The sequence below is a fragment of the Piliocolobus tephrosceles genome, chromosome 1 (assembly GCF_002776525.5).
Source record: "Piliocolobus tephrosceles isolate RC106 chromosome 1, ASM277652v3, whole genome shotgun sequence".
Lineage (NCBI taxonomy): Eukaryota > Metazoa > Chordata > Mammalia > Primates > Cercopithecidae > Piliocolobus > Piliocolobus tephrosceles.
Genome location: NC_045434.1, coordinates 121,415,670 through 121,432,884, shown reverse-complemented (window position 1 = coordinate 121,432,884; position 17,215 = coordinate 121,415,670). Strand labels below are relative to the sequence as shown.

The window sequence follows — 17,215 nt, the reverse complement described above, 5'->3', positions numbered from 1 at the left end:
CCCAATGTATATTTTGGTGCCATTGTCAAAAATGAGCTGACTGTAAATACATGGATTTATTTCTGGGTTCTCTGTTTTGTTCTGTTGTCTATGTATCTGTTTTTATACCAGTACTATGCTGTTTTGGTTACTATCACTTTGTAGTATAATTTGAAGTGAAGTAATGTGATGCCTCCAGCCTTGTTTTTTTGTTTTTTGTTTTGTTGTTGTTTTTTTTTTTTTTTTTTTTTTTTTTGAGACAGTCTAGCTCTGCTGCCTAAGCTGGAGTGCAGTGGTGCAATCTTGGCTCACTGCAACCCCCACCTTCCTAGTTCAAGCGATTCTCCTGCCTCAGTCTCCCGAGTAACTGGGATTACAGGCACCCACCACCATGCCTGGCTGATTTTTGTATTTTTAGTAGAGACTGGGTTTCACTCTGATGATCAGGCTGGTCTGGAACTCCTGACCTCAGGTGATCTGCCCACCTTGGCCTCCCAAAGTGCTGGGATTACAGGCGTGAGCCACTGTGCCCGGCTTCTAGCCTTGTTCTTTTTGCTCAGGATTGCTTTGGCTGTTCTGACTCTTGTGGTTCCATATAAGTTTTAGGATTTAAAAGAAAAAATTCTGTGAGGAATGTCATTTGTAGTTTGATAGTAACTGCATCGAATCTGTAGATTGCTTTTGGTAGTATTAAAATTTTGACACTATTGATTCTTCCAATTTATGAATATGAAATATCTTCTCATTTGTGTGTGTGTCCCCTTCAATTCCTGTCATCAATGTTCTGTAGTCTACATTATAGACATCTTTCACTTCTTTAAGTTTATTCTTAGGTGTTTCATTTGTAGCTATTGTAAGTGGGATTACTTTCTTGGTTTCTTTTTCAGATATTTACTGTTGGCATATAGAGATGGTACTGATTTTTGTATCCTACAACTTTAATGAATTTGCTTCCATTCTGATTGTCTTTGGTGGAATATTTAGGGTTCTCTCTATATAAGGTCATGTCATCTGCAAAGAGGGACAAGTTTGATGTCCTCTTTTCTAATCTGGATGCCTTTTATTTCTTACTCTTGCGTAATTGCTCTAGTTGGTTCTTTCCAGTCAAGAGTGGCGAAAGTGGGCATCTTTGTCTTGTTTCAGATCTTTGAGGAAAGGCTTTCAGGTTTTCTTTGTTCAGCATGATAGCTCTGTGTCTGTCATATATGGCTTTTATCATATTGACGTATGTTCCTTCTATACCATTTTTGAGAGTTTTTATCATGAAGCAATGTTGAATTTTAGTAAATGCTTTTTCACCATCAATTGAAATGATCATGTTTTTTTGCTTCATTCTTTTGAAATGATGTTATCACCTTGATAGATTTATGTATGTTGGACTATCCTTGCATATCCCACTTGAACATAATGAATTTTTTTTTGTTTTTAATTTTTCTGAGACAGAGTTTTGCTCTTGTTGCCCAGGCTGGAGTGCAGTGGCACAATCTTGGCTCACTGCAACTTCCGCCTCCTGTGTTTAAGTGATTCTCCCACCTCAGCCTCCCGAGTAGCTGGGACTACAGGCCTGTGCCACCATGCCTGGCTAATTTTGTATTTTTAGTGGAGACGGGGTTTCTCCACATTGGTCAGGCTGGTCTCGAACTCCTGACCTCAGGTGATCTGCCTGCCTCAGCCTCCCAAAGTGCTGGGATTACAGGCGTGAGGCACCGCGCCTGGCCGATGAATGACCTTTTCTTAAATCTCCTTCCTGAAGGAGGTTTGCTAGTATTTGTTGAGGATTTTTGCTTCAATGTTCATCAGAGATATTGTCTCATAGTTTATTTTGTTGTTCTCCATGCTAGTTTTAGGTAATTTTTCTCTTAAATAAACAAAGCATTTTCCTCCTAAAGTGCAAGAATGTTTATTAGAAAAGATATGGAAAATTCAGAATAGCATAGTAAACAATGTTATATCACTTAAAATCATTACCCAGTATAAAGTTTATTTACATTGAGGTCAGTTTTTATTGTTTTTCAGAGTTGAAATTATCCTACCTATACAATTTTATATCCTACTTTGATTTTAAAAAAATTAGCATGCTTTAAGCCCTGAGAAGTTGTATCAAGCTTTCTGATAAGGTCGGGGTATATGTGGTGATGAACATGGCAAACAAAACAGGTTTAAAGCTTATCAAATCTGTGGCCAATTTTTTTTTCCCCCAGAGTCTCACTGTGTCACCCAGGCTGGGGTGCGGTGGTGCAATCTCAACTCACTGCAACCTCTGCCTCCCAAGTTCAACCAATTGTCCTGCGTCAGCCTTTCTGAGTAGCTGGGATTATAGGCACACGCCACCACGCCCAGCCAATTTTTGTATTTTTAGTAAAGACGGGGTTTTGCCATGTTAGCCAGGCTGGTCTCGAACTCTTGACTTTAAGTAATCTGCCCGCCTCGGCCTCCCAAAGTGCTGGGATTACATGCGTGAGCCACCATGCCTGGCCTCCTGTGGCCATTTTTTGACCTTGTATTACTGTGCTTGTTCCATTTGATACCTCCTCCTCCCTGAAACTGCTCCATTGTCATCTGTGACACTATATTCTCTTCATTCTCCTGATGTTTTTCTCACTGTTCCTTTTATCTTCCTCTTTTCTTTATCAAAGAAGAAAAAAGTTCATTATTTTCCTCTGCCTGCTACTTAAAATGTTGGCGCTTCTTGGGGTTCTGTCTCAGCTCACTGCTCTTTTCACATTTGACACTCCTGATAATCTCATCTACTCTGGTGGTTTCAGATATCACATTTGCTGCTAATTGTTTTAATCAGTGCTCAGAGACAATACAAATGTTTCAAGTAAAGAGGGCAGTTTTATAGATAGGACCTGAAGTAAAGCTGAGCCTCGTGGGGGAAAGTGCTGGGAAGCCACCAGCTTTAACTGCTAGACAAGCAAGCTAAACACTTGGAAGTTGTTCTTGATTCTCTCTTCTGCTATTTATCAAGCTCCTCCTAATTTCAAATCCTGAATCCTTAATCCTTTCCCTTCCCTCCAGCATTCGTACTGTGCCACTGTTTTACACCCTCATCTCTTGTTTGAGCTGATTCAAATAGCTTCCTTTTAGATGCACTTTGCTCCTCCATTTTATCCTTTAGGAAATCACCAGAGTCATTAATACTGAAGTGATTCTTAAGACATCTCTGGCAGCAGTATAAACTTAATTTTGTGTTTTCTTTCTCATGTATATCAAATCCCAAATCTCTTACATACTTTCCCTGGGGATTGTTCTGCTTTTGAGCCATGTTGATAACGTGTTTATATTTTTGTCACTTGCTTCATTTATGGTTTTTTTTTTTTTTGGTTACATCTTTGCCAGAATAATCTTAAAACTTACATATGATTGTGTCAGTCTTAATACCTTTTAGTGATCCCCCATAGCCTTCAGAATTAAATATAGATTCCTTAGCATGGAAGCTGGTCTTTGAGTACCTGTAGCTCATCTTTCAGTACACCCAACGTGCAGCCCATGCACTGGTTGTACTGAACTCGGTACATGAGACCCATAATGCCTCAAGCCTTGGAACCTTTGTACAGGCTGAGCCATCTTTCCCACCCTATACTTCCGCCTGTCTAACTCTGTTGTGTCCTTTCAGACTTCCTCCTGGAAGTCTGATATTCCCATCTCCCAAGCTCCCTTGGACTCTATATGTTCCAACTGAATACTGTGCTATGCTAATGAATTTCGTTGTTGCCTTGTCCCTCTGACTTTGAAGCCAGAGGCAGTGAGTACAGATGTTTGACACAGTGCCCAGTACATATATGTTCTTAATATTTGTTGACTATTGCATCGTTGTTATTGTTAATAATTATAGAATGTACTGTTAACTTTTTAAAAAATCTTGTTTTTTATAGCCTCAAGGAATTGGTTCTCCTAGTGTTTATCATGCGGTTATCGTCATCTTTTTGGAGTTTTTTGCTTGGGGACTATTGACAGCACCCACCTTGGTGGTAAGTAATCTTTTAAATTATTTAACACTGACTCCAAAATCTCTTTTGTTTCAGTTTTGGAGGAAAATGTGGCCCTTTTTCCTCTGCATGGTTAATTCTCCCACCAGTATTGTTCAGTATTCACCAGTATTTTACTGGTTGTCTTTTCCAACCGTTAACTCTCCCTTACCTTTTTTTTTTTTTGGTGGGGGAGGGGGGCAGTGGCGTGGAGGTGTGTGAATTTGGACTTGTCACTGGGCATGTTCAAGCAGAGGCCCTGTCATTACTCTGAGTAAAATGGAAGAGATTCTTAAACTGACAGGTTAGAAAAGATGATGTCTGTGACCTGCATGACTCGGCATAATTACTTTGAGGTTCATTTATGCAGCTGTATTTTCCAAAAACAAGTTTCTGTTCTTTCGGGCTAAGTCCCTGGAAGGGCTATTCTTGGAAGGGCTATTCTTTAATAGATCTAAGCTGATTTTACCCAAATTCTCCCAGGTTTGAAACCTTAGAAAAGACCTCCCTGCCAGACCAAACAACTCAGAAGATAGCCAGTTTTCTTATATTGGTGTAGATAAGGGGAATGGAATGAGGGAAGGACTATCTATGACCATCCTGAAAGGAGTAATTAGGATATGCTCTATATATAGTTTACCAAATCTTAGAGGAATAGAGTTTTAAAGTAATATACTATGTTTTCATGAGATTGTTCATATTATACAAAAACCATTTTTATAAAAGAAGTTATTTAATAGAAAAATTATGTAAGTAGATTGGCCTAGTCTAAGAATATTTACAATGCATATTTCTTGATATATTTATTGACAGCTGCATAATCGTTACTATCTACACGTAAAGTATTGATGTTTAACAGTTGCTCATGCCTGTAGTCCCAGCATTTTGGGAGGCTGGGCAGGCAGATCGCTTGAGCTCAGCAGTTGAGACCAGCCTGGGTAACATGGTGAAACCCTGTCTCTACAAAAAATGCAAAAATTAGTTGTGTGTGGCGGCATATGTTTGTAGTTCCAGCTACTCGGGAGGCTAAGGCGGGAGAATCACTTGAGCCCAGGAGGCGGAGGTTATAGTGACCCAGTACCACGCCACTGCACTCCAACCTGGGTGATGGGAGTGAAACCTTGTCTCAAAAAAAACAAAAAACAAAAAATAGTCGGCCGCAGTGGCTCAGCCTGTAATCCCAGTACTTTGGGAGGTCGAGGCGGGCGGATCACAAGATCAAGAGATCGAGACCATCCTGGCCAACATGGTGAAACCCCAACGTGGCGAAACTCTGTCTCTACTAAAAATACACAATTTAGCTGTGCATGGTGGTGCACGCCTGTTGTAAACCCAGGTACTTGGGAGGCTGAGGTAGGAGAATCTCTTGAACCCGGGAGGCGCAGGTTGCAGTGAGTGGAGATCTTGCCATTGCACTCCAGCCTGGAGACAGAGTGAGACTCTGTCTCAAAAAAAAAAAAAAAGTCATTTTGAATATATAGAGCATATTTATGAGTATTGCTATAAAAAAACCAGAGGGTGTTTTGGTTTTTTTTTTTTTTTTTTTTTTTAGTTTACTAATTTCAGATAGAAATCTTTAAAAAATTAATTTACACATTTCCTGGCTTCGTAATCCAAGTACAGTGATTTGGAACTTCCTCAGATGATGCAAGTTGGTTATGACATTCATAACTTCATTGAATTGTAATAAACCTGTTTGTTGTCAAGGGTTGCTGAAGTGCTGTAATAACTTTATGGACTCATGACTTTACATTAGCTTTCCTAGTGTGCCAGCATGCTTTTTATAAGTTGTCAATTTAACATATAAATCTGTCTGGTAGATCATCACTCCTACCATTTAAAGTACTTGAGCTTTGTAATAGTAAACAGTCCACGTGTATTTATGTTATGATGGATCCAGGCACAGTCCTTTAATGTATTCAAAGTGGACTATGTTAGGCACAGTCCTAACGTATTCTACTTTGAATACATTATCATTTTTAACCCTCACAACCACCTTATCAGTGAGATATTAGCCTCATAATACAGATGAGGAAGCCGGGGCTTAGAAAAGTTAAGCAATTTGATTGCTACTCTGACAGTAAGCTGCAGTGTTGGTATTTGCACCTAGGCTTCCTTGACTCCTCCAGTGCTCAGTCTTTTGGGGAATGCAGGTAGTAACTGGTTTGTACCCATGTTTTAGATAGTTGAGGTTATGAGGCAGCCCAACCATTAGCTAAGTAGGGTGATCAAAATGTGGATGAGCTGCTAGCAAGCTGTGAAAAAAAGCATTTTGTGATGCTTCCATAATTTGTTACCAGTATTTCAAGTGTATATAGCTATTTTTAAAATTTGCTTCTTGTTTACATTTTTTTAGGTATGTCATCTTCTGTGTAATTTTGGTACATTTTTTTCTTAGTTGGACAAAGGGAGGCTGTCTTTTTTAAGAACAAGGAAGGAGTCCCCTTAATTAGAAAGGCTCATTTATTCATTTTTCATAGACTAATGTTGTGCTTAATATATTCCTTTTTTTTTTTTTTTCTTGAGATGGAGTCTCGCTTTGTCACCAGGCTGGAGTGCAGAGGCACAATCTTGGCTCACTACAACCCCCGCCTCCCAGGTTCAAGCGATTCTCCTGCCTCAGCCTCCCTACCATGCCCAGCTAATTTTTGTACTTTTAGTAGAGACGGGGTTTCACCATGTTGACCAGAATGGTATCGATGTTTTAACCTCGTGATCCGCCTGCCTTGGCCTCCCAAAGTGCTGGCATTACAGGTGTGAGCCACTGCGCCTGGCCAATATTTTCTTATTATCTTTAATTTTTCTGTGTTTTCTTATGTTATGTTATGTTATGTTATGTTATGTTATGTTATGTTATGTTATGTTATGATCTTATTTTGAGACAGTCTCACTGCGTTGCCCAGGCTGGAGTGCAGTGGTGCAACTTTGGCTCACTGCAACCTCCGCCTCCCAGGTTCAAGCAGTTCTCCTGCCTTAGCCTCCTAAGTAGCTGAGACTATAGGCACGTGCCACCATGCCAGGCTAATTTTTGTATTTTTAGTAGAGACGGAGTTTCACCATGTTGGCCAGGCTCGTCTTGAACTCCTGACCTCAGGTGATCCCCCTGCCTCGGCCTTCCAAAGTGCTGGGGTTACAGACGTGAGCCACTGTGTCCAGCCTGGCATATCTACTTTTTTAGAAGTGACCCTGTTATATATTTAGTATATGTCACTAATTAAGAACAATGTATTAATTGAGTATGGGCTTTTTAAAAAGGTTTTACTCATTTCAAGGCTTTTTGCTTACAAATTTTGTTTTTTTTTGTTGTTGTTGGCTTTGTTGGCAGCCTTTCTTTTGGGCTCCAGTACTCCTCCCACTCTTCCCCAGCATTGTGTATGAGAGGTGTGTAAAGAGGTGGGTTTCAGGGTAAAAGAAGGCTCTCCTCTTAAAAGTCTGTAATCTTTAAACATTTCATTTCTGTTTTATGTGTTTTGAAACTGATTGTAAATGGTGCATGCCACAAGAGTCAAAGTTTAAATTCATTTTAAAAGGAAATGAGGATGAAGACATAATTTAATTTGTATTTTAAGTCAGTATCTTTCATTTCCCCGTCCCTCCCTCAAAAGTTATAGTTGGTGTCAGCATTTCAGATTTCAAAGATGTTCTTTAAAGTATTTTTTAAGATCAGATAACCAGTTTTAGACATATTAATTTTGAATGTCTGGCTTGGGATTTATGATAGCCTTAATTTCTTAATTTTTAAGACTAATGTGGCATTTTAAGACAAAAAAAAACTGTGTTGCAATTATCTTTCACTTTTAAGCTCTTATAGAACAGTCAAAAAACAAAAGCTGTGTTTTATGGAAGACCTGCCCAGGGGAAGATGGTGAGCCTCTACCAACAAGGGGATTTAGCTAAAAAGGATTTTGTACTGACAAGTATTTTTAAAGATTGAAGTCTAACACTTTTGAGACGATATGAATATATGGTTCATCATAGTAGATGTTCTGTCAGAATCAGTGTTCATTGCTTATGTAACATATTAGCTAAGTAATGAGAATGACAGTAGGTGTAAGGATCTGTAATGCCAAGGAGCGGATTTACCGTTTTTGTTTCTTTTTTTTTTCATTGAGATGGAGTCTTAATCTATCATCCAGGTTGGAGTGCAATGGCATGATCTCAGCTCGCTACAACCTCCGCCTCCAAGGTTCAAGAGATTCTCCTGCCTCAGCCTCCCCAGTAGCTGGAATTACAGGTGCACGTCACCACACCCAGCTAATTGTTTTTTTTTTTTATTATTTTTTTTTGAGACAGAGTCTCACTCTGTCGCCTAGGCTGGAATGCAGTGTCGCTATCTCGGCTCACTGCAACCTTTGCCTCCCAGGTTCAAGCAGTTTTCTGGCTCAGCCTCCCAATAGGTGGGATTACAGGCACCTGCCACTATGCCCAGCTAATTTTTTTATTTTTGGTAGAGATGGGGTTTCACCATCTTGGTCAGGCTGGTCTTGAACTCCTTACCTTGTGATCCACCCACCTCGGCCTCCCAAAGTGCTGGGATTACAGGCGTGAGCCACCGCCCCGGCCAATTTTTTGTTTTTTAGTAGAGACGGGATTTCACCTTGTTGGCCAGGGTGATCTCAAACTCCTGACCTCAAATGATCCTCCCGCCTTGGCCTCCCAAGTGCTGGGATTACAGGCGTGAGCCACTGTGCCTAGCTGGCTTTCCCCTTTTGACAGACCTATGGCTCTGAAAATAATAGGCCGGTGTGTTTGATGGTTCAAGCTGCTAGATGTACAGTCCATGTTACGGAACACTCAGAGTCCACTAGCATCTCTTCTACCTAGATGGTTTTGCGTCCTTGGCTACAGAAACAGCCCCAAAGCGTTTAACATTTTAAGGATTATTTACTTTCAACATTTTTAAAGTCAAAAAAAGTTAAGATCCATAAAATTTATTGGAAAAATGTTACATTTTCTCTGTTCACCTCTAAGACCAGTGCTAAAGAATCCTGACATCAAAAATCTTTACAACATTTGAATTACTTGTTATATTTGTCTGTTAAAATTTTATTAGAAATTGTATGGCCCCAAAGGAGAAATTGCTTTGGAGAAGAAAGGTAGCAGAGGAACAGTTTGGAATGGTTGGGGATTGACTAGATAAAGAAAGGGAAGAAACATTCGAAATTGAAAGGATGTCATATATAAAATACGAATATTGGAAAGTTTAGAATATTTCAAAAACAGTGAGGAGAACAGACTGATTGGAATGGAATATAGCTTGGCAAAGTGAATCATTAGCGATAAGATCTAGCATAGTATAAAACTTCTTATAGCTGTTCATAATGTTCTTCATTCTTTCTAACACCAAACCTGTTCTTCATACCTAGAAAGATTTGGCTTGCAGTAGGCCCTTTGTGATTATTGAAAGAAAAGCATAATACATTTGAGTCCCATAAAAAGTTTAAGATACTAGTTTAAGGAGTTTAAATCTTATCCTTTAGCACAAGGACTGGCAAAATATGGCTAGAGGACTAAATCTTTTTTGCACTCTTTTTTTTTTTTTTTTGTAGTTGCTTCTGGTAGCTTTCTCTTTATGTGTGTGTATGTGTGTGTGTGTTTATATTCCTTTTCACAAGTATGTTGAATTGAACTTTTTCCTAATTATCACTTAGCTACTTAGTTAATGCATGCAGTAGAACTCTGAAAAGAACTAGGAGTTTCTCAAAGACCTCCCAATAATTCTTTTCAATTAGAGAGGGCATGCCATTTTTCCTTTTTTATTTTTAAATAACATTTTTTATTTTTTATTTTTGTGGGTACATAGTAGGGTATTATCTTTATGGGGTACATGAGATATTTTGATACAGGCATACAGTATGTAATAATTACACCAGGGTAAATGGGGTATCCATCATTTCAAGCATTTATCCTTTCTTTGTGTTGTAAACAATCCAATTTTAGGTTTTGTTTTGTTTTGTTGTTTGTTTTTCTGAGACGGAGTCTTGCTCTGTCACCAGGCTGGAGTGCAGTGGCGCAATCTTGGCTCACTGCAACCTCTGCCTCCTGGGTTCAAGCGATTCTCCTGCCTCAGCCTCCCAAGTAGCTGGGACTACAGGCACATGCCACCACACCCAGCTAATTTTTGTATTTTTAATAGAGATGGGGTTTCACCATATTGGTCAGGATGGTCTCAATCTCTTGACCTTGTGATCCACCCACCTCGGCCTCCCAAGGTGCCGGGATTACAAGTGTGAACCACCACGCCTGGCCCAATTTTAGTTATTTTAAAATGTAGAATAAATGATGGCTATAGTCAACCTGTTGTGCCTATCAAGTACTTGATCTTATTCTATTTTTTTGTGCCCACTACCCATCCCCTCCTTCCCCCATTACCCTTCCCAGCTTCTGGTAACCATCATTCTGCTCTATCTCCATCAGTTCAATTGTTGTAATTTTTAGCTGTCACAAATAAGTGAGACCATGTGAAGTTTCCCTTTTTGTGCCTGGCTTATTTCTCTTAACATAATGACCTCCAGTTCCATCCATGTTGTTGCAAATGACAGGATCTCATTCTTTTTCTGTGTGTATAAGTACCACATTTTCTTTATCCTTTCATTCATCTGTTGATGGACACTTAGATTGCTTCAACACCTTAGCTATTAAGAATAGTGCTGCATACAAAAATTAGCCAGGCGTGGTGGTGCACGCTGTAATCCCAGCTACTCAGGAGGCTGAGGCAGGAGAATCACTTGGACCCAGGAGGCGGAGGTTGCAGTGAGCCGAGATAACGCCATCTCACTCCAGCCTGGGCGACAAGAGTGTAACTCCGTCTCAAACAAACAAAGGAATAGTGCTGCAGTAAACATAGGAGTACAGATATCTCTTTGATACACTGATTTCCTTTTTTTGGCGGCGGATGGGGGATATATACCTAACAGTGAGATTGCTGGATCATATGGTAGCTCTATTTTTAGGTTTTTTGAGGAACCTTCCAACTGTTTTCCATAGTGATTGTACTAATTTACATTCCCACCAACAGTGTACGAGTGTCCTCTTTTCTCCGCATCCTTGCCTATCTTTTGGGTAAAAGCATTTTTAAGTGGGGTGAGATGATATTTCACTGTAGTTTTCATTTTCATCTCTGATGATCAGTGATGGCTGAGCATTTTTTCATATACCTATTGGTCACTTGTATGTCTTCTTTTAAGAAATGTCTATTCAGATCTTTTACCCATTTTTTAAAATCAGATTATTAGATTCTTAGATTCTTTTCTTATAGAATTATTTGAGCCCCTTATACATTTTCATTATTAATCCCTTATCAGATGGATAGTTTGCAGGTATTTTCTCCTATACTGTGGGTTGTCTCTTCACTTTTTTGTTTGCTTTGCTGTGCAGCTTTAAACTTGATGTGATCCCATTTGTCCATTTTCACTTTGGCTGCCTGTGGTTGTGGAGTATTATCAAGAAGTCTTTGCCCAGTCCAGGGTCCTGGAGATCACATACTATCTTTATAAATAAAATGTTATTGGAACACAGTCAAATCCATTCATTTACATACAGTCTAAGACCTTTTTTTTGTTTTGTTTTGTTTTTTCCTAAGACAGGATATCGCTGTGTTGCTGAGGATGGAGTGCAGTGGCATGATCTTGGCTCACTGCAACCTTCACCCTCTGGGTTTAAGTGATTCTCCTGCCTCAGCCTCCCGAGTAGCTGGGATTGCAGGCACCCGCCATCATGCCTGGTGAATTTTTGTATTTTTAGTAGAGATGAGGTTTCACCATGTTGGCCAGGCTGGTCTCGAACTCCCACCTCAGGTGATCCATCCGCCTCTTCCTCCCAAAGTGTTGGGATTACAGGCGTGAGCCACCACACCTGGCCTCTAATTTTATTTTTACTTACAATGAGCAAATTTTTGTTAAATTTCTCACTATTGGCAGAAGAAGAATCACTGAAGAAAGGGGAGCAATTTTGATCCCTCTAAAGGTTCTTCTTGCAACATGTCAGAAAGTATATTTAGCTTAATGTTTCTTCTTAAAGGGAAGATCTTCCCTACCTTTCTTGTTACTCACATTCCCATTCTCTATTGTTTTTACTGAGAGATAGCATTGGATAATAGAAGCACTAGTTTCTAAGTCAAACAGGAACTCAGTTGCCTCATCTGTAAAGTGATAATATTATCTAATTCACAATGTTGGGATTAAATAAGAGTACATATAGGCTGTAAAAATGGTAGCTGCTGTTTATTTTTCCAATTGCCTGGAATTGCCTTTTCAATCGATGCATTCCAATGGTTCTCTTACTGCCCACTGCAAAAAAAATGATACCACATGATTTGAGAACAAGCCTTGGAAAGGATAGAATAACTTGTTACACATTTTCACAGGTTGGAATTTTTTTTTCTTTATAGAATCTTTCTTCATCTACTTTGTGGCAATTAAAAATTCCTTATTAATTTTCCCAATCTCCTATCCTAGATAATATATCCATCTGAAAGAGAATTTTAAGTCAGTTATTTTGGGGAAGCATCATAGCATAGTGAGTAAAAGCATAGGCTTTCAAGTCTGATCTCCTAGGTTCAGTTTCAGCTTTGCCGTTTACTTACTGAATGTAGTCTTAGACAAGATGTTTAACTTCTGCATATCAGTTTTCTGATAGGGTTGTTATGAGGGATTAAATGATATTATATATGTAAAGTGCCCAATTTAGTGCCCTGTGACATAGTAAGTACCATATAAATATATGATTATTAATGGTTATATACATGTCATACAAATCTGAATATGTAAAATAGATTGTAGTATGAAAGGATGTTCAAAAAGGTAAATATAGAAATTTTATTAAGACTGAAATATAGCATGTGATTTTTATTTTGGTTTTTATTCTTTAGGTATTACATGAAACCTTCCCTAAACATACATTTCTGATGAACGGCTTAATTCAAGGAGTAAAGGTAGGATCAGTCATACATATATACACACGCACACAGATGAACATACATAAATACTTATGTATCTATAACTGTGCCAATATGTTTGTTTATTGATTAATAACTTAATTTTTATAATTAGATGGAGTATATTGTGAGAGATGTCTTAATACTTTCTAGACTTGAGTTTTAAATATGATCTAACTATAGTATAACCAACTATGTAAAATAATAAACCACATCATAACAGATTCCCTGTTTTTATGTTGGCATTTTAATTCCAGAGATCTCAATGATTTTGTAAGATTACAGATTGAAGAGGAAAAAAACTATACTCAAAATCCCCCATCAATACAAAACTGTATCAGTAGGGTAAAGAGTTAGTTATTATATGAATTCTTTGCTCTTTTCTTTTTCTTTCTTTTTTTTTTTGGAGGCAGAGTCTCACACTGTCACCCAGGCTGGAGTGCAAGTGGCATGATCTCAGCTCACTGCAACCTCTCTACCTCCCAGGTTCAAGCGATTCTTCTGCCTCAGCCTTCTAAGTAGCTGGGACCACAGGCGTGTGCCACCACACCCGGCTAATTTTTTGTATTTTCAGTAGAGACAGGGTTTTGCCATGTTGGCCAGGCTGGTCTCGAACTCCTGACCTAAGTGATTTGCCATTGACCTCCCAAAGTGTTGAGATTATTAGTGCAAGCCACCATGCCCCGCTCAGATTCTTTGCTCTTGATTCAGTTTGACAAACAAGTTTTCTAAACAGATAGTCTGTTGATACACACACATGCGTACATACATACATATGTATATATACATACACACAGGAAATTAGCATATGGAATTGCTATTGTGGATTTATTGTGATTGAGAATTTATTAGGGCAGTTTGTATTTAATACCCACCTGATGATTTTAAACTATCTTGGGAAATTTAAAAATTATGTATAGATAAGCAATTCATTATTTATTTAAAAGTTTGTGATATATTTACTTTAGAGGCAAAGTTGTTGAAAATTTTTCTATAGGAGTAAAATTTATTTGTTTTTGGTTCATGTTTGTAGATGTGTGGTTTTCATTTTTTTCATTTAATTCTTTTAGGGTTTGTTGTCATTCCTTAGTGCCCCGCTTATTGGTGCTCTTTCTGATGTTTGGGGCCGAAAATCCTTCTTGCTGCTAACAGTATTTTTCACATGTGCCCCAATTCCTTTAATGAAGATCAGCCCATGGTACGTGCACATTTAGATTATAGCAACTAAATACCACTTTCAGTTACTGTTTTCTTAATGTTCCTTTATTTCTTTCACTTGGGCGATCTTGGTTATGAGGTTTTCATTTTATTTTTCTAATACATTTATTCTTTCACACAGATAAGAAGGCTTCTAAAAATATAGTAGGTAATAGTTCATAAAGATTTTAGAAATAGATGGCACTGTTGGAGGCATCTAGACTTCTGGCTAACTTAATTTTGGATTCCAGAACCCAAATTTCAAAACAATATTTTAGGGGCTGGATAGGATTGCTAACTTTTTTTCTTGTATAGAATGTTAAAAACAGATGCAAAGTTTGTCATTGTCTATATTAGTTAGGTATAGATTTTGCTACATATCAAAACCCAAAATAATAGTTGCTTAAAAATCAAGTTTATTTCTCTTTTCATGTGAAAAAAGACCTGCGGTTGAGCAGTCTGGAGCTGGTGTGGCAGGTCCAGTGGAGCAGACTTTTTCTGTCTTGCTGTTCTTCCATCCTTATCTCTCACCTCATTGAACAAAGTGGCTTCTTGAGCTCTGGCCATCAAGTCATACTACTGATAGCAAGGTGGAAGGAGTTGCTAAGAAGAGCACATCGCCTTCTTTTAAGGAAACTTTACAGAATTCCCATCCTACCTCTGCTTGCATTTCTTTGGTCAGATTTCAGGGATATGCTGCTCCTAGTTACAAGAGGCTGGACTCAAGGTCACCTTGATTAAAATCAGTTTTTTTGTTTTTTCATTCAGGAGGCAAGGGAAGGAAAGCTAACAAAAAGGGAATAATTGTCCTAAAGTCAGAGCCCAATTTGGTTGTAGATTTATTCTGATTAATGTGCTTTTTACTCCACTGAGTATTAATGTTAGTTCTACATCATGGATAGGCTTTGTTTCCATGGTGTTATCTACAACGGCCCACAGGTTTATGTGGGGTAGGATCTTCTTCTCATAGATGAGATACAACTCTAATAGACCAAGCCTTTGATGAAGGCCACTCATGAACATGAAATCTTAACAAAGATTGAACATAGAATGAACAAAGAATTTGCTGTGTTAAGCGGTATGTTAGAAAAATTTTAGTAGTCGTAGTCTTGGTGAAATGATATTTTGAAAGTTCATTATGATCATGTATGATTTTCAGAAACTAAACGTCAGTATTACAATAGAAACTTCTTATTCCCAGCTAGATATTTTAGAATTATTTATAGCAAAATATAATTTGCTTTTTAAATATTTTGTTCAACTCTTTATAGTAACTGTCTATTCTCAGTTTTATTAACACTGGACACTGCCATGTAGGTTTTTTCTGTGTGAAACTTGGGTTATTTGTTTTGCCAGCATTTGAAAAGCTAAAGATAACTTATGGAAAACATTTAGTTACTATATAGAGTCTCAAGATAAATATGAAGAAACTTGTTCCTCAGTCTTGTTTACTGGATTTTGTTTTTTATCTAGTGATGAAAAACGGTAATGGATGGATTATAATAGACTTTAGTTTGTTGCTGCTTTTGGCAGAAAAAACAAAACCACTTAACAATTCAGCAGTTGGTCAAAAGATTTGCCTGAATACATGATCTAATTTTAAGTATTCCTGTAGAGTAGCTGAGCTGCTATTGAAGAGCTCCTTGTAGCCCTGTGTTTTCATATCTGTGGCTTATATTTATGGAAGAGTTAATCCATGAACTATCCTAGTAAGCTGTTGACTGACATGAGCTGCTCTTACTCCTAATTAACTTATAAAAATGAAAGATTAAAATAATGGTAATTGCTCTAGCCATTTCTTGTTATCTTTCATTCCTAGGTGGTACTTCGCTGTTATCTCTGTTTCTGGGGTTTTTGCAGTGACTTTTTCTGTGGTATTTGCATACGTAGCAGATATAACTCAAGAGCATGAAAGAAGTATGGCTTATGGACTGGTATGTATGTTTATTCTATACCTTTTGTACCTGCTGAGAAATGCCTTGTTTTTAAGGTAGATATAAGGAGTGCAAACCTTTGCATTACAAGATTTTTATGTAAAATATGTTTTGTAATAAAATCGTTCATTAGACTACATTTAAAATTTTTTTGTACTGTGAGGCTATGTAAGTTTTGATACTTTTCATTCAGGAGATATTTATAAGTCACATATCAGAATTGAAATTAGAGTATATTTTACCTTGTAGAGTTCTTTTTAACAGCATCCTAAAAATAAGAATTATTTAGTATGTCAAGAGTTTAAAAAAGTCACTACTCACTTAATGTCTAATCTAGAATACAACAGGCTAACATCTAGCTCAGGGATCCGCAAACCTTTTTTTGTGGCTTTGTGGGCCATGTATAGTCTCTGTCTCATTCTTTTTTTTTTGCATGTGTATTTATGTTTATTAACTCTTTAAGAACGTAAGAACCACTTAGCCAGATTTTAGCCATAGTGGTAGTTTGCCAACTCCTGAACACTCTCTTGGCAAACTAAATTATGGCAGTATAATCTGTCATCTATCAAATCTAGGAATTAAAGGAAAAAAGCCTACTAATAGAATGACTACTATAGGCACAATAATAGATCACTACTGAATAGCCTGAAATAGGACAGTGATGCATTTCAATAAATGTGAGACAAACACTTTTTGATAAATAAGGACCGAATATTGTGTTGGGCTGAATTAGTTTTAAAAGGGACTGATTTCTGATTCAAAGGACATTATAATGACAAATCATAAGATTTATGGGAAGAAAACACCTATAGAGAGAAACTTAGAAAAAGAACTAATGATTTCTGGCTTGTTTGGTGACTCACACCTGTAATCTCAGCACTTTGGGAGGCCGAGGCAGGCAGATCACTTGAGATCAGGAGTTCGAGACCAGCCTGGCCAACATGGTGAAACCTTGTCTCTATTTAAAAAAAAAAAAAAAGTAAAAAGAAAAAGAACTAATAATTTCAGTTGTAAATTTGGAACATTAAATGATACGAGACTGGATAGCCAGGATTTTTAAAAAATTGTCTAATTAAGCTATGGTTTACATACCATAAAATTTATCCTTTTTGTGAGTATAGTTCAGTGAATTTTAGTAAATTTATACAGTTGTGCAAACAACACCATAACCCAACTTGGGGTTTGTTTTTTGATTGAAG

At 37.8% G+C, this 17,215-nt stretch overlaps 2 protein-coding genes across 2 annotated transcripts in view; one reads left to right on the top strand and one right to left on the bottom strand.

Annotated features, from left to right (window-relative positions):
• The window catches only part of MFSD14A (major facilitator superfamily domain containing 14A), a 47,693-nt gene that overhangs the window by 10,456 nt on the left and 20,022 nt on the right, over window positions 1–17,215 (top strand). Inside the window, exons 2-5 of the mRNA XM_023191287.2 lie at window positions 3,858–3,953; window positions 12,820–12,882; window positions 13,956–14,083; window positions 15,902–16,016. Of these exons, the coding sequence (XP_023047055.1) occupies window positions 3,858–3,953; window positions 12,820–12,882; window positions 13,956–14,083; window positions 15,902–16,016 (402 nt within the window). The remainder of the gene's footprint in view (window positions 1–3,857; window positions 3,954–12,819; window positions 12,883–13,955; window positions 14,084–15,901; window positions 16,017–17,215) is intronic.
• SASS6 (SAS-6 centriolar assembly protein) overlaps window positions 11,829–17,215 on the bottom strand; it is a 75,740-nt gene continuing 70,353 nt past the window's right edge. Inside the window, exon 17 of the mRNA XM_031936613.1 lies at window positions 11,829–12,238. Coding sequence (XP_031792473.1) covers window positions 12,229–12,238 — 10 coding nt within the window. The 3' untranslated portion in view covers window positions 11,829–12,228. The remainder of the gene's footprint in view (window positions 12,239–17,215) is intronic.